We start from the raw sequence: 27,988 nt of genomic DNA, 5'->3' as shown, positions 1-27,988 counted from the left end.
CTGGTCTTTGTTCCAGCCCTGTTCTAAATTGTTTATTTGAACCAGTATAGCCTGCATCCAGACCCTGAAGCAGTTCCTGATCTCATTTGACCTGTTGGAGCTGGAGTGGAATGGCAGGCACAAGGTTTCAGCATGTGTTAGCTGAGCATTACTGAGCTGCTGCAGTGTGGCTGGGGTATTAGTGGGGCTTTTCATTTCCATTGTATATTGGGAATTCGCACTCTGTGATCTGGGATGAATGGATTTAATATCAGCCAGTTATATAAAAATAAAACGCCTCTATAGTTAAACCCAGAATGCAGAAATTGTATTGGTCAAAGTGATAAGCGAAACATTTTGCATCCTGAAAAAAAAGAAATTGCTCCTCCGAATTCAAGAAATAGTACTCTTTGTCTATATACAATTATTTTAAATAGATTGAAATAACAGCTCGAATGCCACTAAATAGGATATTGTTTCCCGCTTGCTAATTATTTACAAACTAACCTGTTGGAGGTAAATGCTGGCAGGTTTAATAACACTGCTATGATGTATAAGTAGCCTATAAGTGCTTTCACTAGATTTCAGGATTACAAAATGCCTGTGATTGGGCTAACCAGCGTTACACACTTCATGACATTTCCTTAAGTGATTGTGAATCTCCAGGGCCGGACATTTCAGTGAAGGCAGGGGGCACAGTCAGTAGTAGTACTAGTAGTCATAGTAATATGCATGTAAACATTAAACAAATCAAAAGCAGGCATAATGCAAAAAGAGGTATGTAAAACTCAGATCATCCTTCCCTTTTATATCCATTTGTAGAAACGAGAGGCTTTTGGATACCCTTCCCGTTCAGTTTGTTTTCCTCTGTTTGGGGTGGGGTGTCTGCTTCGTTGCTTTGTTTCTGTCTGGGCGTTACTTTTGAGCCCTTTTAAATGCTCCTATCCTCTTTCGGATGGCAGGATCATCTTTTCGCTCCCAGGTGGTTTGCAGCTGTTTCTCTGCAGCCTCGTCTCCTGGTTGGGACGCCGGCCACCCAAAGCTTCGCAGTTTCCGCATCGTCTCCTTGCGTTAGGCTGCGTGGTCGCCTCTGCTCCCTGTCTCATGCCATGCAGATGCAAAAAGCACAGCCCTCTCTCTCACGCTCTCTTTCTCTCGCCCTCACTTACTGTACTCGATTTCATCTTGAGGTTCGTCATTGCGTTGTAATTGTCCAATACCAGAAGCAATACGTATTGCCGTCCCGTACGATCTGTGCTTTTTTATGTTAGATTTTTTTTTTGTCTTGTTTTTAAAGTGTGTTGTATTTTTTTTATTCCAGTAGATTAATACAGCGGCAAAGATTCCAGCGAATTGAGTGGGGTCAGTCAGTTCAGAATCTTCACATCTTCTGGAAGGCAATTGTCTGCAAAAGTCCAAAACAGATGTCAGATACAGTGCTGTGCTGTACGTTCACTGCATTATACCTTAAGATCTTGACGTCTGTTTTAATCTAAACAGTGGCAGATCTTGACACTGACGCTCTAAAATGTATAAACCAGATTATTATTTTTTTTAATATCAAATTGCCTTCATATCCCACCACCAGCACACCAGATTGATGAAATGATTTAATTAGCAAACACTTAAACCAATACGTGAGGGGTTATTTAAATCTTCGCGGTGTGGGCTAACTGCGCGCTTGTGCCTTTGCCAAGGAAAAAAAACCTCATCCTTTTGTAAACTCTTATCTCATGCAAATCTGTAATTCATCTCTTTGCATTCCCGAAATAATGCAGTCATCCAAGCAGGCGCTCTCTCTCTCTCTCTCTGTCAATCTCTCAATCTCTCTCTCTCTATCTCTCTCTCTCTGCTCTTTCATCACAGCTAATTGTTTCCTCTCACAGATGTTACTCATGCATAGGATTGTGATTTATACTTGCTGTGCGTGTTATAATGCACCAGCACCATAAGCATTCCTAGCAGAAGCACCGGGACTGACAGAACCGATACCTCTGGAGAACACACGCTTGTAGTGGCCACAAGGGGGCACTGTTGCTCCTTGCGACTGCGGCTATACTTCTGTTCTCTTTCACAGCTGGTTAAAGGGTTGCATTTGTCATTCTATTTGTGCGTTTGCTTTTCAGCAGCATACAGTTCGGTTGGTAGCATACCTGTGACATCAGCAGCTTCAGATTTCAAGATTTGGGTCTGTGAATCCTTTTTTTCCTTCGTTTACTAAAACAGGTTTCTCTGTTCTGGTGTGCCAGACAAGTATCTGAAAAAATAAATAAATAAATAAAACCAAGACTCCATAGGGTGTATAAATACACAACAATACAATGATACCCCCTCTATGTCTTTGGGACCAATAACAGCACCCCCTACAATCAGAACACCCTGCCCTGGACAACAGCTGGTCGAGGTGTTCAAAGGTCCCCTGGTATATTACAGACAGTAAGGACAGTTCAGTGCGAGATGGAAATTGTTTGAGCAAGCTCTTTTGTTGAGTCAGCCCTAAAGCCATTACCAGCATTCAATGCTCTAGTCTATGACTCCCGTTTTTACAAAACTATAACCTAGCAACCAATCGATAAGCAGTGCGAGGTCTTTCGCACTTGCAAGTGTTTCTCAGAATAAGCATTATTCCTCCAGTATTGAATTCTTTCGGAATGTTTCTAGTGTTCTGACCGTTAAACTTCACCCGGTAAAGTAGTTAATGAATGTATACTCTCAGTGTAAAAATGGCTCCTGATAATCTGTATGGGAATGTGTGTAGTAGAGGTGAGAGAGATGGATGGATGCAATCGGAATACCACACAGGCACCTGGGTTTATTTACAGTGTCAGGTGTTATTACAAGCAGGAGACACTAGGGTACTTAGTGGTGTTACCTGGGTGGACATACACAAAATGCAAAAACAAATCACAGTGGGTAAAAAAAAAAAAAAAAAAACGTTAAAAATGGGGGTGGGAGGCAGCTCCTCTTTTGTAACGTGTGGCCAGGGCTAATTGATAATCATTGAATCAATCAGCACCTGGCTGCCTTCCTCCCCTGTTAGGGAGAGGATTCTAACCCGCAACCCTGCCAGAGTTAACACTGAATTTATTCACCTGAAGTCTTCCTGACTTTCATTATCAATACTACAGTACTGTCCTTGCTTGTTGAATTAGGAAGCTGTCATTATTGTAGCCTGGGCTGAATGACGGCCATGCAGACTGTGTTAGTTAATTAGTGCCTCAGGGTGAGACGTTTTCCAAGCCACTGTGTTTATGAGAAACCTTTGGGTTCTAAAGGCCGACTGTGAAATTTTAAAGGGAAAAAGATTATTAATTATAGTACAGCGTTTTCTCCTTTTAAAATTTTAGAACAGAGCCATGCTGTGAGGGAGCTAGGTTATTGATCCTTCTTGCTAAGGCAACTCAATTTCATGCTTTTATTTCTGTGCTCATACAGAAGAAAACTGCTAACCAAGTAATGCAGAGCGTTTTTATAACTATGAACAAAGTACAAAGTATGGATTAATTCACAAGAGGACTTTATCAGAAATCCTGCACAAGTGAAAAACACTGAATGACTCAAGGCTGGTTCATGCTTCAATGACGTGGCAGGTGCTGAGGGTGATTTTGAGTGTGTCTCAAGTCATGTTGTGTTTCTCAACCCTAGCTGTCTGCGTCGCACGACCATCTCCCAGCGGTCACAAGACTGAAGCATGAACAAGCCTTTAGAATATAAACAGAGGTGGATCAGCAGGTGAAGTGTGCTCGTGTCCTAACCATTTACCTCTTGGGAGCGGGGATCTAAAACCGTTAAACCTGTATTTAGGGTTTAAAGTCCAGTTTTGCAGCCCTTGTGAGATCAACACCTCCTGGGAGAAGGCCCCCCAAGCAAGACCTCGATGAAGATGCTTACAGAGGCAGACGAGAACAGGAGGCAGTTCATGACTCCAAATTCCTTTGCGATAGAAATCCTTTTTTTCTAGGGCTGCTTACTGATTGTGAGCAGGGTCTTGTCACTGCTTCAAAGAGCACGACAAGAATACATTTGACTAAAATTCCCTTTTTGAGTGGTCCTGTGTTGCAGTTGAGGAGAACTCTACCACTAAGACTGACACCTTCTGTTACTTGGAGAGCCAATTCTAATATATTTCCCTTAAAAAAAAAAAAACCAAAACCCTGTAATTTATTTTCTCCTGTTTCATCCTTCTAATTCCGTGATGTGATCACCTCTTTCATCTCCCCCACTGCCATGAATTATGCATCGCCACGTTTGAAATTTGCGGAGCGGTCTCTTGTAGCTAGACGGCTGTAGAGGAGGTTAATAGTCACACTTTCAGCTGAAGAGGGAGATTACGGAGAAGAAAAGTGTCACAGCATGCCCTCAGCTCCTCAACTCTGGGTGTTAGCCCATTGTGGCACTCCAATTTATATCTTATACAATGTTAGGTTTTTGACAAGCAAGCATTGGTAAGCATTTCAAATGTGTCATTTTAAAGGGAGATTCCTCTGAACGGAATCCCTTGCTGCAAGGAGACATCACCTTTCCTGCAGCTCAAGTGCGCACAAATCATTTTTGGGTATTATAATGTACAAGAGACGTGCACAAAATATCCACGGGTATTTACCGGTATGTGACATTTATGTATATTAATATTCTATTATGTTATCTTTTTTTTACAGCAAATGTATTTATTTAAATGTTTTTCCTTGTGCTCTCAGATCACTGAAATATTGAAATACAACATGACTCATTCAGGCAGACCTTCTACCTTTTCCTTGATGTCCTTCTGATGTGAATCCGGCACTAACTTTCTACCGAGTGGGAATCAATACAGTGCTTGCTGTTGTTTGGGGTCTGCCCTGCTATGCCTGGAGAATGGATATAATCACGCCCTAGAAGGTGGAAACAGTGTGGGTCTATTATTCTCATGACAAAATAAACGCTGATACACATAACCTGTCCAGCTTACCTCATGAGTAAATAAAACATCATTCCACTGGACCCACAAGTCCACAGTGCAACTCTGAACACATTTTCACATTCAAAACGGTTACAAAAGCAGGAATTCCTTGTCCATATAAACAGCAACTGAGGTGGTGCACACTCTTACAGTACCTTAGTGCAATTGGCCGCTTTGGGCTCGAGGTCGTTGAGTGTCACCAGCTCTCTCAGAAGGCTGCTCTCCTGGTAGCCCCCCTTGACGCCGCGCAGCTTGAAGTAGGCCTGTGGCTTGAACAGGATGAGTCTGAGGTTGACTGCGAAGCCCGCCATGTCGATGGCGAACGGGCGGTGGGGGTCGAAGACCGTCTTCCAGCCGTAGACCTTCCCAGCAGCGTTCACCTTGGGGGACTCGTAGCGCAGGCCCCCCACGAATGCCACGGGCCACACTGACACCTTCCGGGTCGACCGCATCTGGAGAGTCGAGGCGAGGGGGGATAAACAGGTTACAGAATTGATTAGAAGAAGCATTGAACCAGTTGTACTTTTCATTCGTAAAACCTCAAATGCTCCAATTCATCCTGCTGCAACCTGTTTCTTTATTTTTGATGATAAATTATTATGTATTATTATAGGGATTTTTTTAAATATATGATCAAACTATGATGGGAGCGTTTAAAATCAGTTTTAAAAGCAAATAAGCCGGTGAAGTTTAAATGAAACGGGAGTGGTGTGTTAGAGCTGTGTGAGAGTCTGCGTGCTACGCTAAAGCAAGCTTACATGCCCTCACACTCATAGAAGTCTATAAGTTATCTTACGAGCAACGTGCCTCCATGCTGCATGCGCTCGGTGGTGCTTCGCAGTGCTGCTCATGGGTGGAAGATCGCGTGTGTGTCGTTGGTTTGTGCGAGCGAGTGAGAGAGATGCATAATGACGGCCATGGTACTCTCTACCCCGGCATCCACGAGATGAAGCAGCTGTGTAGATAATCATGTGACTTAAAGTGGAAGACTGCTGACACATTGTCATGGCCTCTTAACAGCGATCTGTTGTTTTGCTTGTAATATTTTGTGGTCTTTTTCTCAGTGTTACGTGCAGTCGATTTGCAGAGGATTTACGGATGGTGAGATGCCTGTCTTCTGTCTAAACCAGCTGCTGTAGAATTGCCCAAGGGGTTCATTTGCTGAATAATTTACAGCTGGATTTTTAAAAAAAAGCATCTTGCAGTACTAGGGAATCCCCATGGATAACGTAAACTACTAATTTTTAGTCCAGGGTGGCTTATTAACCCCCAAAGTGGCTTATTAACCGCTTGGCTCCTTGATAAGACTAAATGAGCTGTTTCCACATAAACCAGGCTCAGTTGGGTTAAAAGCTGCTGTATATTTGCATGACTGAGCAAACGGAGAAGGAGGAGGGATCAGATGGACCCAGGAGACAAAATAATCTTGAAAGGATACCTGTTCACGCAATCTATCTTACTGATCAAAGCAGTGGTGGTGTTTGAAACCTTATTTCATTGTACCTGATCATTCTAATAAGTGGGTCAATAAATGGGTGAAAAAAACCCCAGCTAGATTCAAATTGCTTTGGGGAGGTATTAAGATACAGCACTGTTTAGATCATTAAAAAAGACCTTCTGTTAATATTTGTGCCAAAGACGGAATGTGTAACTGACATCGTTATTTGATGGCAGCTTTCTTCCATTGTCTTGTAGATGAAGAGCTAGCAGCTGAAGATCAAGATTCGTATTCTAGAAACTCTGTGGGTGCCACAGGGAGGATTCAGGGGAACCAGGAAGAACAAACTGCCCTCATTTAGATTCAGCAACATAACAAATAGGCATCTCAGGAAAACAAGTGTTGAAAGCGGGCAGCCCTGAAGGAAGTGCAGGTGTGAGACACACAGCAGCTCGTTAGCTTGCCCTGTTAAAAGGATTGACACATTGTCCACTTCCCCGCTGAATCTCCAGTTCCACAGCAAAATCACAAACACAGCAACACTGATATACACCGTGATAGCAAAGCAATAAAAAAAAAAAAAAAAAAAAAACACTCAACAAAATGCATTAAAGCCCACGATTTAATAAGCGCGGAACACTGCGCTGACAGGAAATCAGTAATCTCACTGTTTGCATTGGCAGCATTTAAAAAAAAAAAAAAAAAACACAATTGATCAGTTCATCTCTGTGGTGTACAGTTCTAAACAGAAAAAAAGAACATGCATATTTCATGTGTCATTTTGATTGGCTCCTTTCAGAATGGAGGGTGGCACGTTTGTGTGTTGTGCGCTTTTTTGGTGCCTGGAGGAATTAAAGGAAACTCCAGGGTTAAAAATGACAGGACAGGAGGATATAATTTGGACATGAGGGCCTTTTTATTCTGTATCTGTGGACTGAGCGATGCAAAGCGTTCTGAATAACACTGAGCCCGTGCTGTTAGGGGACACGAGTGCGCAGATCCAAAGACAATCCTTGTTATATGACTCTTAATAAAACAGGACCAGGTGTAAGGCTAGCGTACAGAGCATGCATTTTGTATTTGAGCAGTTTCTGATGTGCTTGACAGTCTGCTCATTAAACCCTTAATGCTATGAAGTGCTGAGTGTACAGCACGGGGACCTGCAATAGCTCACTTCTCAGTCAGTGTCACAGAGAGGTGTCCAGAGTAGACACATACATGTATAAGGTGAACCATCGTCATTATTCAGCAGGTTTTATTCGACTATATGAAGCAAAATGAATTCATTCTATAGGGAGATGCTAAGCTTTTGGCCATAGCTGTATAGCCAAAAGATTTGCTGAACCTGCTGTGCTCATGAGCGGCTGCATCAATACATAGTTATTAAAATCCTAATTGATTCTGTGCACGTGAGCAGGCTGTGTGGTTGCTTTACCCGTGGGGTGAGATGGGGAGCGAGAGGGGTGACTTTTTCCAATACAGCCTCGTGGCTCCAGACACGGCTATCGATTCACTGATGTTATTAACGCTGATCCTGCCAGACTGGGGGCTTCAGTTGCTCATGAGAGATCCGTTAACATGAGCCGCATTTTCATTTGCAAAGCGGCTGTCAGTCATTAGTTTGTACCATTGAGGTAAGTTGCATGCATGGGAATGTGCTAGTTACGCCAATGCGAGTTCAAGCTAGCTAATGCTAGTTAAGATGATGGACATGTCTTTCCTCATCTACTGATAGAATCCACTTTACTGGCCAATAAAACCTGATGGAAAGTTAGGTAAAGAAAACGCAAGTGACCTTTTCTTAATGATTGCAGTTGAAGGGTAACGACGCCACCATAAACATGAAGAATGACATTATTTATTGGTTTCTTCAATGAGCAGCATTATTATTTATTTCTTAGCAGACACCCTTACCCAGGATGGCGTGCAGTTGTATGTCTCAAACACACTGAAACCCACCCTTGTCCATATGGTGATAAAGGTGAAATTGTAGGTAGTTTTTAAATGTTGCTTATGGGTCACGCAACCTTGTAAGTGTGCTTTTTCATGACTCCCTGGCTGCAGCCTTTAATTGAGGTGTGACTGATGGATTCCAGGGCTTTCTGAACTTGGCAGCTCAGCTCTACGGCTTCTCTGACACTTCAAGCTGACTGCTCCCGCCCACGGTGAAATGCAGGTTCAAATAATCTGTTCCCTGCATCAGCTGAGAAGCATCAGACCCTGTCACCCTCCGAATTTGGGAAACTTAATAAGGAGGAAGCAGTCAATCCAGGTCGCTGGATTTATAGATGTATTGATTTGTATTCATGTCATCTAAATGCCTTCATTTTAAACTGCAGTATATTCCTTTTAAGATGACTTTTTAACATTTTATAGCATGTACGAGAAATCAGTTAGGAATTATTGTTAAATGTTTGACAATATTAGGTACAGTAACACTCTAAGTGTCTCTATTTACCATGTATCTACATAGCAGTTACTTAGAAATACACATGTGTTACACATAATTGAAATGTTGTTATGCGCAGTCACAATGTGCTTAATGTCTTTGCACGACATAAGTAAGCACACAGTTGTATCAGAAAAAGGGCTAGGGTTAGGGTTATATTGTGCAAAAAAAAATTACACATTAAGTCCATTGTAACTATGCATAATAACATTGTAATTGTGTGTAAGTACACATGTATTTACTAAGTAACTACTATGTAATTAGAGACACAATGCAAAGTGTTTTCCAAGATTCCAGTTTCATCTATAAAGGTAAAACAACAGCACTTGTTTGTATTTAAATAGTAGTCCCTGATCTTTATTTTTTGGGGGCAGGGTTATAATACGTTATTATGGCATGTGTAATGTACTAGGGTATCTTATTATAGAAGACATCATTCCATGGCCCCCTTGCTCAATGACACGTCATGACATCTCTGGTTGTACTTAAACACCACACAGCCATAGAGCTTTGTGTCTCAGCCTGTCTGAAACTGGAGACCCACCTCCTCAAACACCTCCAGGCTGTACGTATTGTCATCGTCTGCAAAGTAGACGATCGCGGGCTGGGACTGGTTGACGTTGCAAGTCTCTCGAAGCCAGCGCAAGGCCAGGTTCCTCTGCATGGTGCCGCGGGGAATGCGGGGGTCCCTCATGTCGCCCCTCAGCTTGTAGTTCCGGGGCGTCTCCACGTTCAAGTGCGTGTAGTTGAGGCCTGTCTCGTGAAGCAGCCGGGTCACGAGCGCTGTCCTCCTCTGGGAATCCTCCACCAGGATCCAGTGCAGGTTGGTCACGTGGAGGAACGTGTTGGCCAGCCGCGTCAGCTCCGCCTTCTGCACCGGGCGGCTGTACGTGGGCGTGATGACATGGATGGTGGGCAGCGCGTCTGACCAGGGCGGGGGCCTGGTGTACACATACTCAGTCCTCACCACCTCCACTATGTCCTTGTCCGAGGAGCAATACTCCTTCGAGTCAGGGCCCTGTCCCGCGTCCCGACGGGCATCGCTTCCGTCATCTGCAAAAACCAAAGGCAATTAACGCGTTAACACGCAGGCCGCTGCCCTGTATTCTACACTGTGACCAACAAAGACTTGTACCTGCTAGCTGGTGCCATCGTACCCCAAGCCTCTCTGGCATGATAAACAATTCTTTTATTAGGTGATGGGATGCTGTAGAGGGGAAAGCAGGATCTATAAATGTAATGGCAGGGCTAGCGACAGCATACTACACACATCTTAAACTATAAATGCATAGCGACAGCATGTTTCACATCGTAAATGTTTTCGAAGCAGGTACAGTAAATTTGTGCATCACGATTGGGCTATGAAACCAAAGGAGCGCTTCATGAATTTACAGAATTGCTGAGCATTTACTGGGGTTTGAACTATCTAAACAGTGGTGGGTCTATGTACTGACACCTTTAAACTCCTAAACTTGTTATATCGTTATATAACTCTTTCCACCATTGCTGCATTGTAATTACACAGCCTTCTGTATAATTACTGTGTTATTACAGTTTTATTACAGTGTACTGTGGGACACTCATTGTAATGTATTCTCCAAAACTGTATCCTTTCAAGAAATGACATACCACAACTTTTTTTTTCCATTTTTTTTTTTTTTTTTTTTTTATGATTTCAAAGTAAGAAGGTTTCTCATTTTCTTAACTCAGAAACAAGAGAAGGCTTGCTGGCTAATTAGAGTCATTTATTCCCGGTTCTCTTTCTGGTTAATAACAGTCTTTATTACGTATCGCCTCACCATTTAAACCCAACTCACCCCAGGTATTAAAAAGATATTTTCCCAAGCAATTGGTCGTCTGCCAGCTGTTGGGAGTTCTGTGCCAGGAGACCCACTGGCAAATCTCTCTTAGAACGCTAGCTGCTCTTTTTAAAAGGATAATCTCTTTGTCCTTGCACTGCATCACAGAGGCAAAAGAGCCGTTAACAGTCTTTATCTCGTTAGACTTCTAACGATGGAGATGCCAGTCTCTCTCTGTGTCTTTTTATTGTGAGAAGCTAGCATTCACTGACCTTTTTTTTTAGATAAACAGACAGTTACCCTTTTTAAATAATGCATTAGTTTTGGAATGATTTCACAATGGCAATTACAGAAGCGCAAACCTTTTAATCTGAATCAAGAGTTCTCGGTGCATCACTGTCTCATTATTGGTGCAGATAGTCAATGAGGGGGAAATCTCATAATGTATGGGATACCAATGTAGTGCCAAGGCATGTGATCATACTGGTGTGGTTCTGTGTCAGGACCACTTTGCAATATTCGTTCCAACTCATTTGCCATTTCAGACAATGATGTTGTGGTCTGTTAATGGTTATTTAGTGGTGTTATAATGGTACTTTTCTGTAAGGGAAAAGTAGAAAGAAAAAAGACAAATGTGATATGCCTATGAAAATTAAAAGGTGTTGAATCTGTTCAGCTCTTACCCTTTCGGATTGCTAGCAGCGGGGCAATGGCGTTTTGGTGCCAGACTGTGATCAGTAAAGTCCAGGGTAACACTATCAACACGATGGCCAGGATATCTCTTCTCTTCGGCATCTCCGTGGCTGGACCTCAACCTCTTCATTACCTGGAAGAGCAAAGCGAAGCAATGCTTCTTAAACATAATACTAACGCAGAAAAAAACAAAGTAGAGTGGTCACACTCAAAATTAGCTTTCTCTGGAGTTATTATACAACAAATGTTCCTGACTATTGAAACGCTTACCTGAAAAACAGTCAATGCTAAGTTGCAGATGATTTCGTTTTTATGTACAGCTTTTAAAGACGTTCTAATCTGACCATCGGCGAATTATCAAGCCATATATAAATGCATTAATAAATAACAACATACAAGTGAAATTTCCCTTTCCTGTACTGGACAGAGTGATCATTATCAGAAATATATCCAATCTTTGATGCAGCTGGTGTCTTTATCATTGAAAACATGCATCTCTATCCAGTGTGTGTTCAATCGTTTACCAGAAGCAAATTAAACCAGCTGCCAGGTTCCTAAATGCAGTGTAACAGGTAGTGTGTCACTAAGGGAAATGTTTGCTGTATTTATTTTAAGTGAAAAAAACATATGTATATGTACATTGACGCTGTTATTTCAGAATTGGCAATTTTCACGAGGAACTACTTATTACACGCCAGTTGTGAACTCTGTGATGACCGTGAGAGAGATACAGTATTTCCCATAAGCATCCACTCTGATATGACCTTACCTATGGTTATAACCTGTTCATGGCAGCACCAAGGATAGACAGTGCAGGGGCTGCACAGAGAGGTCTAGAGATAAGAAGAGGAGCTGCAAGAGGACTCAACAGGCCATCATCCATCAAGGGAAGTCATGAGTGACCACTAATGCTGCTGCACTGTAATATAGCTCCTGGCCTCCCCAGCGAGATCCTGAAAAAAAAGGGCTACACCTTAAACAGTGGGCTTATAAGCAAGTCTGCTGACCAGCACGATACTATAAGCAGTAATGTGCCTACAACAGACATCAGAGCAATTAAAAAATGGATCGGAGATTTCCTTTAACCTGATTGATCAATACAGTATGAAGTTCTTAATCTCTGGTAAAGGGCCTCGAATGTTATCGACCAAACTATGTTTAATCACCAATTCAAATCAGTCCACTGGAAAATCTGTTAATACAGTATTCACATATTTCCAAAACTGAAGAGGATCAAGAAAGTTGCAAATGTCATACTCTGGTCTTCCTTGATTAAACAGAGCACTAGTTTCTATTTAATTTATATAACAGTTGGAATAGTGGTTTGATTTGCATTTTGCATTTACAGTTACGGTCACCTTGACTATACAGTCTAATGCTTTTTCCAGCAGATTTCTTTTCTTATTTGATTGTTTTAGCAATAGCTTATGGAAAGATGATTAAAAACTGTACTGTATAAAACAATAAAAAAAAAAAAAAAAAAAAAAAACAATTAAAAAATGAAAAGTAATGCAGAAAGACTACGGCTGGAAATGAGAGCTGGTCAGATTCAACGAAATGAATTATTGATTAAAAAGATAAACCCTGAGAGTGATCTCTTTGAGATTAAAGGACTTTGTCATTCATTATTTTCCTGGGATTCTTTGCTTCTCAGTAAAGCTGTGAAAAAAAGATAAGCTCAACAAGAAGCCCTTTTTGGGCAACACTTTACATTCAGTGCCTCTAAATACTGTGTATCTACATAGTAGTTACAATGTGTACATTTTTTTGCATGATATAACCCTAAGCCTAATTCTAACCCTAACCCTAAACCCGACTCTAAACCTAACCCTTTTCTGATACATTGTCGCTATGCATAATAGCATTGTAATTGTGTGTAAGTACACATGCATTTACTAAGCAGCTACTATGTGAATACACAGTAATTAGAGACACTTAATATAAAGTGGTACCCACATTTCTACAGGCACCATCAATGTGTGAATCCATAACGACTATCCTGTTTAGTTAAATCTAAATTGTTTGACTGACTCGTAGTGTAGTATAGAATACACAAGTTCAGTGAGAAGCCCTGAACAGGGCTAGTGGAAGGAGCAATAAGATCCTCCAACTCTGAAGTTGTGTTTCACACCTGATCCTGTGGGCAGCGGAGCCTTTGCACTTCCATTCACTGACCTCTGCATGGAAATCAGCGGCAAGCAAATTCAATCTGACTTTAATTGCCAGCTGCCTGAAAGCGGAGCCGCTTGTTTCGGCACAGAGGGAAGGGGCTGCTTAAAATGCCCGCAGCCTTTATTCGTGAGCACCTGGTTAGGCTTTGAGTGTCTGTAATGTGATTGTAACAGAAGAATCAACTAAGAGAACAAAGGTAGCCTCCGCTGATCAAGCCCTGCCTCTCAAGGTCCCTCTAGCTAATGATTCTTTCTTCCTGTGTCAACGAGTGGCCCAAACAGGAAACTCAATCTTCTACACTATTCTGCTGGAAACATTTGTTTTACAAATGAGACGTTTCCAGTCTAGAACATTCTAGACAATTTCTCCAGACTCCATTGGAAGGGGGCATAATGACATTTGGAAGAGAAGCTTGTCTGTTATTAACCCTTTGCAGTCCTATGTCGGACCATGTCCAACATTACAATTTTCCCTTTCCAGTCCGATGTCAGATCCTGTCCGACATCATCAAAAAGACTTCAAGCACAGGTCTCTAGTCGTTTTTTCAATGGAAAAAGACGAGAAAACCTTTCAATGGCCGAGAGAGGCCGATAGAAGCCGAAAAAAAAACCCAGAGCAAGACGCATAGTCTCTTTACCTCAGACATAACACGGACACAAGCAAACAAGAGAGCTGCTTCCGTATCCAGCGCTCAGAGAAAATCGCCGACATTTGCCAAGATTTTTGAGATGTTACAGTAATAAAATAATGACTCGGATCGCATTATTGAGGAATTTGGTGATAAAACGAGTGATCAGGAGAAGATTTATCAGTATGCACGACCATAAAGAGGTATATGAAAAATACAGCAAACAAGGAGTGGGGCTTGGCTGGAGATACAGTACTGAGTGTCCTGTTGACATGCAAACCTGTTTTACTGTGAATAAAATTACTTTTAAACAGCCTGTGTAAAATAAACAGCTCGTGTGAAAATAAATTAGACCTGACGCTCCTGACAGGTGCTGGATAAATGCACTGCAAAGGGTTAATGATTAAATTCGCTGAGAAAGGTCTGCCTGTTGCCAAACATGGAGGTGGTTATTAAATTATTACGTTCAATTTCCCAGCCCTAATTCATTTTCTGGAAATAAACTTTTCAAATCAATACCGGGCTCTCTTATGTGCTGTCTTTATTAATCGTCTGATGCAACAGAATAAAATAAAAATGACCTCATTTTTTTTTTTCTTTCCAGTCACGCTATTAGGAAGCGACTCGGTACCTAAAATTATTAATAAGAACATGCAAGCCATTACATTAGGGAGAGACACATTGCCTTCAAGCTGAAGTGCACTGGAAGGTTATTGTGCTGTAAAAAAACCCAGGCTTTCAGTTGATCTGTTGTACATGTCATTTCCCAAACTGAACTTTAACCTTAAGGGAGGGCAAAGGTCTATATAGAAAATAGGTTTGTAACCTTCAACGGCTTATTGCTGACACAAAAGGGGTAGGTTCCTGCCAAGACAAAGAGACCTCTCTGTATTTCACACATACGGTTTTTCATGAAAAAAAAAAAGAATTGTCAGATGGAATGCCTTTTCTTCATGAGCCAACTCAAACACTCATAAACACCCAGCCATCAATGCACCTTCTCCCATTCATAAATAAATAAAAACAATGGCGTGCCATTCCTCTGCTATCCTTCCTTGACGGCCTTGCTCCCACTGGCTGACGTGCTGACATTCCGACCGCGGGCTGCGGTTGAGGAGTTTGTGAATCTTTCGAAGGGACAGCCTAAGACCTTCTTATACAGATAAGAGGACAAGCATGTGCTATGTGTTGCCAAGCACGAAGTGTTCTGCAAAGGCGGTTAACGCCAGATTAGAGAGGCAATCGAAGGTCAAGCCACAGGCTGGGTTCATTTAGCCGAGACACCAGCCTAACAAAAACATTCTCCAAGGCTGTTTTAATCCTTTTTGGATCATTTTGGATTTGTTTTAATCTTGAATTTGTGTTTTATGTAAAATCTCTGGTTTGAATTTAAAATCAGAGGTAATGTGATGTGCACAACAAAGGTGGAGAAAAAACAGACCAGCCTTTTTAATTTGTTTCTTGAGCTGAAGCAGAGTAAGAAATGATTTAATTATCAGCATTTTAGCGCTGCATTTCAGGCGCTGTAGCAGTGACAGCATGGATATTTGGCCCACAGAGTACTTTCAAAGGAGGGGAAGTAGGAAGTGTGCATCTCTGTTGCCTTTGAGGAATGTACAGTAAACATATTGAACTGCTTTCTGAATCAAATACACAGAAGACTTAACTGTAGAAAACTGTCCTAAACAGACACCAAGACATTACAAGATTTTTTAAAAAAAATTAACAGACGATTTCTTTTTACATTTAGAGGATGGGTCAGGTGTGTCTCCTGTGGTCCCTGTTGAGTATTCATCCCACACATGCACAGACACACAGACACATTTACCAGAGTAATGAGGTAGACAGATCTGGAAGAGATAGGCACAGTTCGATATAGACCCACGCCACGCATCTGAAATTGAATCCCACACTCTATAGTGTCTCCATCTATCATCCTGCTGCACTGTGCATGCTGTAGAACACCAATCTCGTCCTAATGTTATTAACAGCAGCAAAGGGACAGGGGATTCAAGCAGCTCTTTCTATACTCAGGGTTATATTAAAATGCATTGGGCACCATGGTGCTAAAGATAAGTGATAAGTGATGTTCTTTTTTTTTGTTGCAAGTTTTATGCAGTGCTGGCACTGAATAATTGATCTATGTTATTTGGTACTTTTTAAAACCGTAAATGAAATGTACTTAAATCTGCCAAAATGCTTGTCTACTTGACTTGAGAAGTAAGACGCGTATTAAGGTATTGATCAACAATGGACCTGCTGGTCAACAGTTAGTTAGAGCAAGATTGAGTATAACACAGTGAAAACTTGTATCTCTAGAAACGTTTTTCAGAGACAGCTCAACAGAAGCGATACAGTGAAACTTAAACCTGCATTTGGTGAGTACTGGGGTAAAGTAAGCAAACCAGGGGCACGTTAATTTGAACTGACCTGCACAACAGTACAGAACTGCACACCAATACAGAACTTTCCATTCGTCAGCTGTTGGCTTTGTCAGCTGAAGCATAGGCCTACGTTGGATTCCTAACTTTTATGCTGGGATCCGTGACGTTGGACAATCTATTCCTGTTTAATAAGTTCATAAAAAAGCGCTTTTACAAGAGTCATGATTTAGAAGGGAATTGCTTTTAGAAAGTTAAGGGAGCCATTTGTTCGAAGCAGTTTTCTTGATTGGTCTTGTGAGAAGCAGCCTCAGCACTGATGGGAGATTAAAAGCCCTTGCTCAGCTGTGTCTCATTCTGAACCGATAGCAGGAAAGGCCTCCTGTCAACCACTTTTAATTGTATTTATTTCTGGATCCCCTGAAAGCCTTTAGTCAATCAGCAGGTTGCTAAGGAATGACAAAAAATAAATAAATCCCTGAGTGATCAGAAGTGGCTGTTCTTCATTATTACATTTGTGCGGATTTTAATGACATGGAGTGGGATCAGATCATAACTGTCAAATGTAGCTCTTTGTACTACATTATAATGCTCGCTCTCTCTCTCTCTCTCTCTCTCTCTCTCTCTCTCTCTCTCTCTCTCTCTCTCTCTCTCTCTCTCACGGAGTCCCAACGCTAAAAGTCTGAATCCCACAGGTAATTATTGTTTACCTTGTGATGAAATAAAATGTTGTTGCATTCTACAGTAGAATAGACTCTATCATGATAGGCAGACTCATAGATATAGTGTGCTGTTATACAGAATACTGTGAAATGCAAACTCAACCACAAACTAAAACATCCTAGGGGACTCATGAATTAATCTAGCAAAAATGTATGTGTGTGTGTGTGTATAAATCCATGCACAAAGAAAATATAAATTGCAAACGAGACATATTCGCAAAATATAGAAACCTACTTTTTTGTCTGAGGTTCCATCAACATGAAAAAAAAAAAAAAATGCATTTCAATATTTTTAACGAGGAAACATGAATGAAATGTGCAATCTCTGCTAAAGGACTCCCAGAAGTCTGTAACGGTAATTATAGGGCAGCACAAAACATAATAGTGAATTCAATCATAAATAATTAAACCAAGGGGAATGCATGTTGTGAGCTGGGACTGTCTGTCAGTTACAGCTCTGGAAAGGGAGGTACAATAAAGATACACTGAAATTTTCTCTGACCAACAGACCTGGTCCTTTCTGAGGAGAGGAATAGTACTTTTATTTATTTATTTGTAATTTTTGTTTGAAATTCCAGTAATAACAAGCACTGGTCTGTCCTACTCAGAGCTGGCTGCATGCTGGTTTTTAATTGGTCAGACTGGTTGAAGCTGATATAAGAAAGCGAGAGTCAATTTAAAAAGTGAATTCGGGTTAGAACATGCTGCTAACAAACAGATTCAGATTCTTCTGTAACACTTTACATGAAGTGCCTCTAATTACTGTGTATTTACATAGCAGTTACTTAGGAAATATATGTGTAACCCAAGACACTACTTCAAATTCAGCACAGAGAGAAGAATACAAAGGCATACATGCAAGCTGAACAGAACACAGAGAAATAAATGCATGGACTAGCCTACCAGGTGAAGTAGTAGGATCTAAAACACTGGGGACATTTTAAAAAGGACTGGATTCTGTGCTTTTAAATGAGATCCCTCAGTAGGGGAGAATGGTGTGCTAACAAGGGACGTGCTTTAATGGCACGAATGGACTTTTCTCGTTCTCAGACTCTTCTGATGTTCTTACAGTATGTTATAAATGTTTTTAAGTCAACTTGGAAGTTGGCAACTTCTCGCACCCCGAAGATAAATATAATCATTGTGACTGAAATGGATGTGTATGAACTTTTATTAAAGACAGCCTGTTTATATACATATCACCTGCCCAATGTGACAACTCTGATGAGCGGAACTGAGCCCCTGTGGAATTTTTACCCAGCAAATAGAAACAATAATGAACCCTGGGACGCTTCCTAGCGAAGAGCTGCAGCGTAAATCCGATGAGTTTTGTTCGGTTTTGTTGGAGAGTTCAGCCACAGCACGTTTCACTCCTGTGGGAGCAAGAGAGTATGGAATCACAGAAAATATGGATTTCCATGTTGAAAGGCATCACACTGCAGTAAAGCAAGTGGCTCTCAAAGCTCAGGCCTTCTTTAGAGTGAAGTTAAACTGGCACAGCTGAAACAGGCAGGTTGTGACTGCCACACAGCCTGTGTCCGGCACAGAGAGCTTTGAATGTGAATGTGACCAATTGAATGTGAAAAAAAGGGAATTGAATAAAGCACTGCTTTTCAACCTTCCAAAGCAACCTTCTTAAAAATGCCTCCTTTTAGCCCAAACACTAACTAATATTCTATTGTAGGGTGAATGGATATCATATGAGAGTAAAATGTATTGGTGACTGAGGAGATAAAGCATGAGCAGAAATGCATGGAATGAAATATCGTATACAATTAACCACCGTCCTTGTTAATAAAACAGATTAGTTAGTTGTGGGTTGCACTGGAGTGACAGCTAAAGGGTTAAATTCTACTGATAATTAATAAGATAGAAGAAACAGACTGTGGTCATGTATGTCCTGAGCCCATATGGTATAAATACTGGGCATGGAGGCGACACAGACAGAGCAGCCTCTAATACCTCCAGGATCATCGTGGACCATCGGTGAATCAGTCTGAGTGCTCTCTCCAGGGGCTCAGGTGAGCTGATCAATTGCCTATCTCTGTTAATACCAGTGGCACGTATTGTACCTAAACAACAGCATTCAATGTGGAATGTAATGTGGGTATAAATCTGAAACTCGGTCTGGTTTATATTCATGAGAAATCCAAACTGAAAACAAAAGAGATTACCCTATCTCTGTGTGTAATTCTAGTTCAGCAAAAAGAAAAAAAAAATTCATTGTGTTTCTCTTCTTTTAATTTCACGGCAATGTTTGCCATTGCTTTTCCCAATTATAGATGTGGAGATTGTATTTGCTCACCTGCTACACAGACTGCATTTAAATGTGTTTTTAATAATGCACAGTGATTCCGGATTTACCCCGGACCAAACAGCACAGCTCCTGACAATTATTTAAAAATTATTTGAAAGTTTTCAATAAAACTGTGGTATTCATTTTTCGAATAATACCCCATTCATTTTTGTCATAAAAATAGAAAAGTCTTATTGACCCCTGTAACATAACCATATGTATCTCTGTTAAAATGACGTGCGGTCAAGACTGGCCAGTGCCAGAAAACAAAGACCAAAGCAGATGACTGCATACTGCGATTTTGCATACTTTTAATAATTAAGAAAGGTTTAAACAACTGAACCAAACAGCTTACCTTAAAGAAACCTACTGTATCTCCCTCTGTGAGAACGAAGCTAAACTCATAAGGAGGTAAGTTCTCCTTAACTCCTTCATATACTAACTGTGGAGCCTCTTTCCGCCCAATAAATATTTAGACCTTGTAACTGATCCAGAACAGCACCCAGGCTGCAGCTATCTCATGCTGCTGCTCTCAGCCCTGCTCCTGAGCAGCACTCTCCTGCTTGGGTCTTGTTAAAGAGTGTGTGATCACGGAACATGAAGTGACATCGGTCCCATGCTTGGGACAAAAATCATCTACAGACCTGAGTAGTTTTTGTATGAGTTCTTATTTAAAGCAGCAGCACTTCGGTGTGTGTAGCTTCAAGCAGTACCGTGATGAATTGCATTAGCTGTACCATGTCTGGCACATCAATTTTCTCTTAACTGGTATGTAAGTGCATCTGTAATGAAACGTGCAACATAAAAAAAAAAAGATCACTAAAGCGATGTTTTCACAGAACACGGAGTTCCAATTGTACCTTCCACTCTCAATAGTTTTCAAAGGGCTGTGATAGGGTTTAACAATTAAAAAAAAAGAAAAAAAAAAAGATTGCCAGCCTTTTCAGATTAAAACTCCTCCCATCTCTCCAGATTCTATGAAAAATCAGTGACACACAAGACAATGACAAAGTAACTGCACTTTAGTTGGATGAGACTGGCATTACTGCTTATAGTGCAGCTGATCTGCAGTAACAGTGGTGCTCCACGACTTCTTTATACTGCAGGTAAACAGTTGTACTGATGACCATCCTGGGTGCCAAACCAGGTCCAAAGATTCAACCAGAGGCCAACAAGGTACAGTGTGCTGTCCCTGTTAGTGTGTGAGGCAAGTCATACTGACAGGGGATTCCCTGTGCTGCATTAAAGATCAAACAGTAGAAAGCAGAAGTCTTTTGCAGGGTTTTGTAGAACTGCTTGGATTGGGAACTCCAAAGAGTTCTATTTATCACTGTTTGTGTTTTGATTGAACCCAGAGTACAGAACACTCTGTTGTTCAGTAGATAGTAATGGTTCTGTAAAGAATTTAAACAAGTTCCAGAACAACCACAAGGATCCACAGTGTTCTAGATTGGACACCCCGGAACCCTCGTCTGTAGGAATATGCTAAAGATTACAATGCCCTAAGAATTAGCAGGAAATGAAGTGTGTTCGGATAGGCCAAGGTGCGATATTTATTGATTCCATCCACAGGATACATATAAACATATTTAAACTGCAGTGGCAAGCAGGTAATATCTGTAAATATATTGGAACAAATTTTGGAGGCAATGGCTTGTTATTTATTGCTTGAGGGGGTGAATCTCGTTTCCCATTAAAGAGCCAGCTCAAACCTTTGGGCACTGAAAGAGAGCCCTTTAATGCAGTTTGGCCTGTTATCAATGCTTCATCTTAACACAAGGGCCTGTTTACTCAACTAGCCATTACACGTGACAAAGTGGGTTCATCAATGAAACATTCCCGTGCAAAAAAGGTTAAACCACAAGATATAATTGCATATTGCACAGGAGAGCATGGGCTGCATACTGAGATGAGAGGACAGCATAGATGATGCTGAAGTTCCAGTGTAATTGATCACTCTGGTTAGATGCAGCAGTACAGAGTTGTTGTTGAGGTTTTCATAACATTTGTGACATGCAATGTGATCTAACTGAGCCTACTGTATAATGCTCTATTATATCAAATTCAGGATTAACTGTACATTTAAGGCTTACACTTAACATTAAGTGTCTCTAACTATTGTGTGTTTACAGAGCAGTTACTTAGTAAATGCAGGTGTACTTACACATAATTACAGTGCTATTATGTATAGTTATACTTAATGTGTAAATCTTTTGGCATAATATATATAAGTACACAATTGAATAGGGTGAGGGTTATATCGTGCAAAAAGATTTACACTTTAAGTCCGTTGTAACTATGCACAATAACATTGTAATTATGTGCAAGCACACATGTATTTACTAAGGAAGTACCATGCAAATACACAGTGATCAGAGACAATGTAACGTATTACCCATTTTAGGAGCAGGCCACCTCTGCCACTGACTGACTCACTGTGTGTGACCCTGAGCAAGTCACTTCACCTCCTTGTGCTCCATCCTGTGGATGAGATATTAAATCCGTGTCCTATTGTAAGTGACTCTGAATGTAACCCACAGTTCACAGCCTACCTCTGTAAAGCGCTTTGTGATGGTGGGCCACTTTAAAAGGAGCTATATAAAGATATTATAAAGATTATTATTATTATTATTATTATTATTATTATTATTATTATTATTATTATTATTATTATTATTATTATTCATGCAAATATAACTGCCATAAACCCAAATTACATTAGCTGTTAATAACTACCAGCTGATAATTCTTCTTTAATTAATCAGCACACTCAAATAGAATAGCATTGTCATGTATTTTTAATGCAGGACAAGCCACGCACATTTTGACTTGCCATTCTCTCAGCACTACTGTATTTAGAATCCCTGCAGCCTTCATTTTTCCCAGCAATTCTCTCGATCTTGGCGGCTATCCCAGCTCCTGTCCTGGGATGCTGTAAACTGCAGGAAAATATAAAAAGACCAAAAATAGCTCCGGGGGGGGGGATGGGTGGGAGGCGGCACTGCGCTGGCTCCCAATGTGAGCCCATCACTCCTGGTTTAGTACCAAGCCAAGAAATACTTCAGGGACAGAACAACGCTAATAAGCTCCTCTGGGATAAAAAACATAATAAGCCACAATCGCTACAATTGTATCCACGAGCTATAAATTGCTATTGGAGACGGCGTTTTTTGCTTTGAATGTGATAGGAGGTTGGGGTTGGGGCAATCACACTGCATCTTGACTGCTTAACTTTGAATTTATTATGTAAATGCTGCTATATAAATAATGAGCACAGTGACCTTCATATTAGGCCAAGCTGCTACCCTATGTAACTGAGTGATACAATGTAGTTATGGGCACGTTGCCGCTGTTATTAAATCATTTGAAAATACTGCCCGAGACCCCAGAAGAAATCCCACCCCTGACATAAATTCCCATAATACTTATTTTATTTATTACTTCTTGGGTTATAATCTGCGCGGTACTGACAGTAGGCACAATAATTAAAATAATCATCAAATGAAGAATATTTCTAATTGAAAGTGCAATTGCTCTATATTATTACAGCAGGAATGTATCTGAAAATATGAAAGAAGACTGTTGTAAGATTCCTGCTGTTTTCTACAGGCCCGCTTCAGTTTAAATCTCCATTCACCGTTTAATGAAGATAGCAATGATTATCAGCAAAGAGCAGCACTTTATGAACAGCTATAAAATGAAAACAGTCTTTTTGACCTGCAGATTAGTGTTGCTTCAGCACTTTTATAGACCCCTGTGCTACACAACGTAGAAACGACCTCTTCACAATAAATCACTCATAAATATTTATTTGAAATCTGACCTGGGTTGCAAATCTTGTCATTGTTGACTATGACCAGGATCATGTCAACTGGAATTGTTGTATTTTTTCATGCTGTTAATTGTATTACTGTTTTGTTTTTTTTCTGATTGTTTTAAACGTTTTTGTACTGTTTAATGATCTATTTGAATTTGTTTTGCCATCGATTGCATAATGGGGTTATTTCTTGCCAGGACCCCCTTGTAAATGAGATGTATATCTCAATGGTTCTGTTCTGGTTAAATAAAAGATATTTGAAAAAAAAAAATATGACAATGCCTGCTGCAGGCAGTTGCACTGAAGAATCAGTAAATGGACCGCTACCCAGAGGTAAATATATAGAAGAACACAGATATAAGCTCATAGACATAGACTGAGATCCTGAGAGTGAGACTACTAATAAGGCCCTGCATGGTTTTGGCTTTATATTTGCAGGAAATGTTAATCCCTTATGCTCCTGGTCTCACCATCAGATGAGCGAATGCAATGTGAAAACATAATTGTTTGCGTTGGCTTATTAGCGAGCTGGATTGATGGGCCAATGGCTTGTTTTTCTTGTAAAAGGTCCTGGGATGAAGAGTGGCTTTGTAAAAGCAAATTGTATTTTATTGTAAGGCAGCCAATGCTGTTGTTTTCTTTTATTGATTTCGAAATGTAGTTCCGCTCATCCGCAGCGTTCCAACTGATGAAACTTGGGACCTACGCAGTCCCTACTATCAAATATCCAGCCAACGCCACTATGAATGATTAACCTCTGCTGAAGGAAGGACTCTGCCCCTAGCTTTGAGCTACAGAAGAACGATCCCTCATGCACGCTATACTTCACATCTCCAGCACGCCATACCCAGATTGCGTTCCCAGATTGATGTGATCATCCTGTGCAGTACAGCAGTGTTTTGCTGAATCCATGTTGCAGTGATCATTGCTGATGCCCCTGCCTTAGGATCAAAGTCCCTGAAAAGAAACGCTGTGCTCAGCCTACCCCTGGTCTCAGCTCATCTTGTTAGCTGTGTCTCTGCATTGATCTGACACCACCATGTGGCTGTAGCTGCTCACACGTGTGGCCCAGTGTTAAAGAAAAGAGTTTGTAAGCAGGAGGTCCCCCGTTCAAATCCTGGCTCAGCCACTGACTCACTGTGTGACCCTAAGCAAGTCACTTAACCTCCATGTGCTCTGTCTTTTGGGTGAGACGTTATTGTAAGTGACTCCACAGCTCAAGTGTAGTTCACACACCCTAGTCTCTTGAAGTCACCTTGGATAACAGCATCTGCTCAATAAACTAATAATAATAATAATGACTGATGTAAGGTTAGTTTCACAGCTGTGTTAAAGGGTAATCTCCATTTCCAAGCATGAAGTCAAGGCAGGTTGTATAACACTGGATTGAATTCCCTTAATTGAATATTATAAACCTTACATTTCAGATCATAATCTATATTTAGACATCTGTTAAGGTTAATAGTCTTTGTCAAATTAAACTTTGCAATATATTTAATTCAAGAAAATATGAAACAGACATAACAACAACATAACATGGGACCTTGCTGAATTCATTACATTACATTACATTGTAGTTTAGAGGCAAATATATTTGAACTTTGTAGGTTTAGAGGTAGGGTTAGGGTTAAGGTTAGGGTTAGGGTTAGGGTTATAGCATGCAAAAAGAGTTACACATTAAGTACATTGAAACTATGCATAATAACATTGTAATGATGGGAACGTACACATATATTTACTAAGTAACTACCCTGTAAATACGCAGAAAGACCCTTAAGTGTTAAAGATTGCGGAGCTATTGATGTTTGAATCACAAATGTTGTATCGTAATGCATGGTTTTTACTTGCAATTGAATTGTTACAAAAACAAAACAAAACAAAAAAAAACAACTATGAATTTAAAAAGTATATATTAACTGCAGCTGTTTTTCAGCATTGATATGTGTGGTGCTTACATTTATCAAAGACTTGCACTGATGACTCACTCTTAGAGCTGTGGGGTCTCGTAGTAATAGATCCTTCAAATGTAAGCGTGTGGGGATGTGCGTTGAGTTATTGCCTCAGTCCCACACACCTGGGTTCAACCTCGTCCCTAGGAACAATCTATCTCAGCTGGGCTACTCTGAGTGAAAAACATGCTTAGTGCATGCCCTGGACACAAACCCATCCTTATGTGTCAGGAATCTATTAGAAAGTGGACATCGCTGATTATTTTGTTATGACGGGAGATGGATCGTGAACATGGAGAAATGAAACTCGTCACTTATCAGACGCTTTGCAAGCAGCTGTGACGCTTCTGCCTGGCGGAGCGCATTAGTGACTGAAAAGCATTGAAGACAGCCTCGGGTCTCCAGGTTACCACGGGAGTTAGGTATTAATAAGGAGATGTAAAGATCAGCCTGTTCTCCAGATTGATTAGGGAGCTGGGTATTAATAAGGAGATGTAATGATCAGCCTGTTCTCCAGATTGATTAGGGAGCTGGGTATTAATAAGGAGATGTAATGATCAGCCCGTTCTCTAGACTGATTAGGGAGCTGGGTATTAATAAGGAGATGTAAAGATCAGCCCGGTCTCCAGATTGATTAGGGAGCTAGGTATTAATAATCAGATGTAATGATCAGCCCGTTCTCCAGATTGATTAGGGAGCTGGGTATTAATAATCAGATGTAATGATCAGCCCGTTCTCCAGATTGATTAGGGAGCTGGGTATTAATAAGGAGATGTAATGATCAGCCCGTTCTCCAGATTGATTAGGGAGCTGGGTATTAATAAGGAGATGTAATTATCAGCCTGGTCTCCTGCAATGTGTAGAATCACTAGCAGCTTCTCACGGTAGGGAACTGTGATTATCAATTCATCCTGGAATTCACCAGACCAAAACCATGTGATTGTCAATTCGTCCAGGAATTCACCAGACCCAAGCCCTGTGATTATCAATTTGCCCTGGAATTCACCAGACCCAAGCCCTGTGATTATCATTTTGTCCTGGAATTTGCCAGACCCAAGCCCTGTGATTACATATTACATTGTTTTGCATCTGTTGAACAGAGAGCATTATCTTAATTGTCCTCCTGGGAGAACAAAATACCAATTTTGCAATGCTGGGGTAAAAACTGTGATTTAACGTTAAGATTAGGCTTTGTGTGCAGTATATGCTCCTGGACTTTGTGCATGAATGTTCTGTCATGTGACAGAACAATTACTTCAAGAGCTAAGCAAACTGGAGATTCAAATAGATTGATTGAGGTCACCACTCCCTAAGTAATACCAAACGTTACCACAAGGGCATATTTGGAGAGCCACTATTGCTTTACACGACCGTGGCAGTTAGGGAAGCGTGATTAAGATCTGTACTCGCTTTCTATGGTGCACCCAGCCTCTTCAGCTTTGATGCTACAGCTGGCTGAATTGCTTTAATTACTTTCTAATCACCTTGGATACTGGTGGAGAATATGCTTTTCTAGGAGTTCTTAACAGAAATCAGAGATTGTGATTGAGTGTGGCAATGTACTGATGAGTAAAAGGAAAATGTGAAACAGACACAATAACACAATAACTATAGGAAATTATAAATGAAATGAGTCGTGCCTCATTACAGAACAATTGAAAATAGGGCCCATGTTTAATGTAGGTAAATATATTTTAACTTTAATTCTTCACTGATTATGCAGAGGTCATTAAAATACAGGTGGATGTTGTGTAACACCTGGTCCTTACTTTCCACTGTGGCCCTGGCACGACACTCAACAATGCCACAGCCCTGCTATGATTACCTTTGATGCTGCAGATTGCTGAATTGCCATACTTACAGGGCTTCTAAACCCCCCGTATCTTTTTAAACAATAAGCTTCTCCCCTCCAGATAAGCAGCTACCCATCAGCAGTTTACCCAGACTGCATTGCAGCTCTCCTCCTCCTGCAGTGTCTCTGAAGTGCTTTGAAACCGTTTTCCATTCAGCAACATCTGCTGCTCAAGGGCCCCCACCCGCTGGTCCCCCAAGGTGGCTGAGACTAATGATATCAGTCTCTCAGGGACAGCAATGCTGGAGATCAATGGATGTGTCATGTGTCTTCTATACTGCGCACTTAACCCTTTTAACCATCTCGAGCTTTTAGAGATGACTGCTGACACTCCAGAGTGGCACCTTTCGAAAGAGACACAAGGGGGCAATGCAAACTCCAGCTGACCAAAGTCTGGCCACGTGGACTCCACGAGGAATCCTGTGCACCAGTCTTTTCATAAAGTATATATTCAATTGGGAATGAATCAAATGCCAACACGTGGATTCACAGGAGTTTCATTGCAAATGGAGGGCTTTGTTGGGGCATGTCCAACTGTGTCTAAAAATTGAAATGAGTGCCACAGAACAGGGAAACAGCACAGTTGGTAAGTTTGCATTGAATCAGCCACAAAGTATACTGGAGAACATGCAATGCTCTTGCCTGAAGTTGTTTTTTCTGGCAATGTTGGCGATCTGGGTAAAACATTTGAACGATATGTTAATTACTTACAGCTGCTGCGGTATTGTTTAACAGTAAAACAGCGGTCCTTTGAAGGCGCGTTACTGAGCTCCTCCAGTGACACTAATCTCATCCGAGAGGATTCCAAGGTGGCTCTGCTTCCGAGCGGCCTGGGAGATACTCTGGTGACATCCACCCCTCTGGGTGTGATCGA

General features: G+C 41.0%; 1 protein-coding gene across 2 annotated transcripts; it reads right to left on the bottom strand.

Annotated features, from left to right (window-relative positions):
* Positions 1-6: 6 nt before the first annotated feature.
* Positions 7-27,988, bottom strand: LOC121309513 (galactosylgalactosylxylosylprotein 3-beta-glucuronosyltransferase 1). 2 transcript variants are annotated; one of them, XM_041242481.1, is made up of 8 exons: positions 27,826-27,988; positions 12,067-12,250; positions 11,288-11,430; positions 9,941-10,012; positions 9,350-9,858; positions 5,074-5,370; positions 2,133-2,236; positions 7-1,384 (listed from the first exon to the last, which is right to left on the bottom strand). In XM_041242481.1, exons 3-7 carry the CDS (start codon positions 11,397-11,399, stop codon positions 2,150-2,152), a joined length of 1,077 nt encoding a protein of 358 aa, XP_041098415.1. In that variant the 5' UTR covers positions 11,400-11,430; positions 12,067-12,250; positions 27,826-27,988; the 3' UTR covers positions 7-1,384; positions 2,133-2,149. The 2 variants fall into 2 exon arrangements, with proteins under 2 accessions (XP_041098415.1, XP_041098416.1); XM_041242482.1 differs by lacking the exon at positions 9,941-10,012 and having other exon boundaries at positions 27,826-27,986.

Source organism: Polyodon spathula, unplaced genomic scaffold (assembly GCF_017654505.1).
Source record: "Polyodon spathula isolate WHYD16114869_AA unplaced genomic scaffold, ASM1765450v1 scaffolds_1299, whole genome shotgun sequence".
Taxonomy (NCBI): Eukaryota; Metazoa; Chordata; class Actinopteri; order Acipenseriformes; family Polyodontidae; genus Polyodon; species Polyodon spathula.
This window is presented reverse-complemented; position numbering and strand designations above follow the sequence as displayed.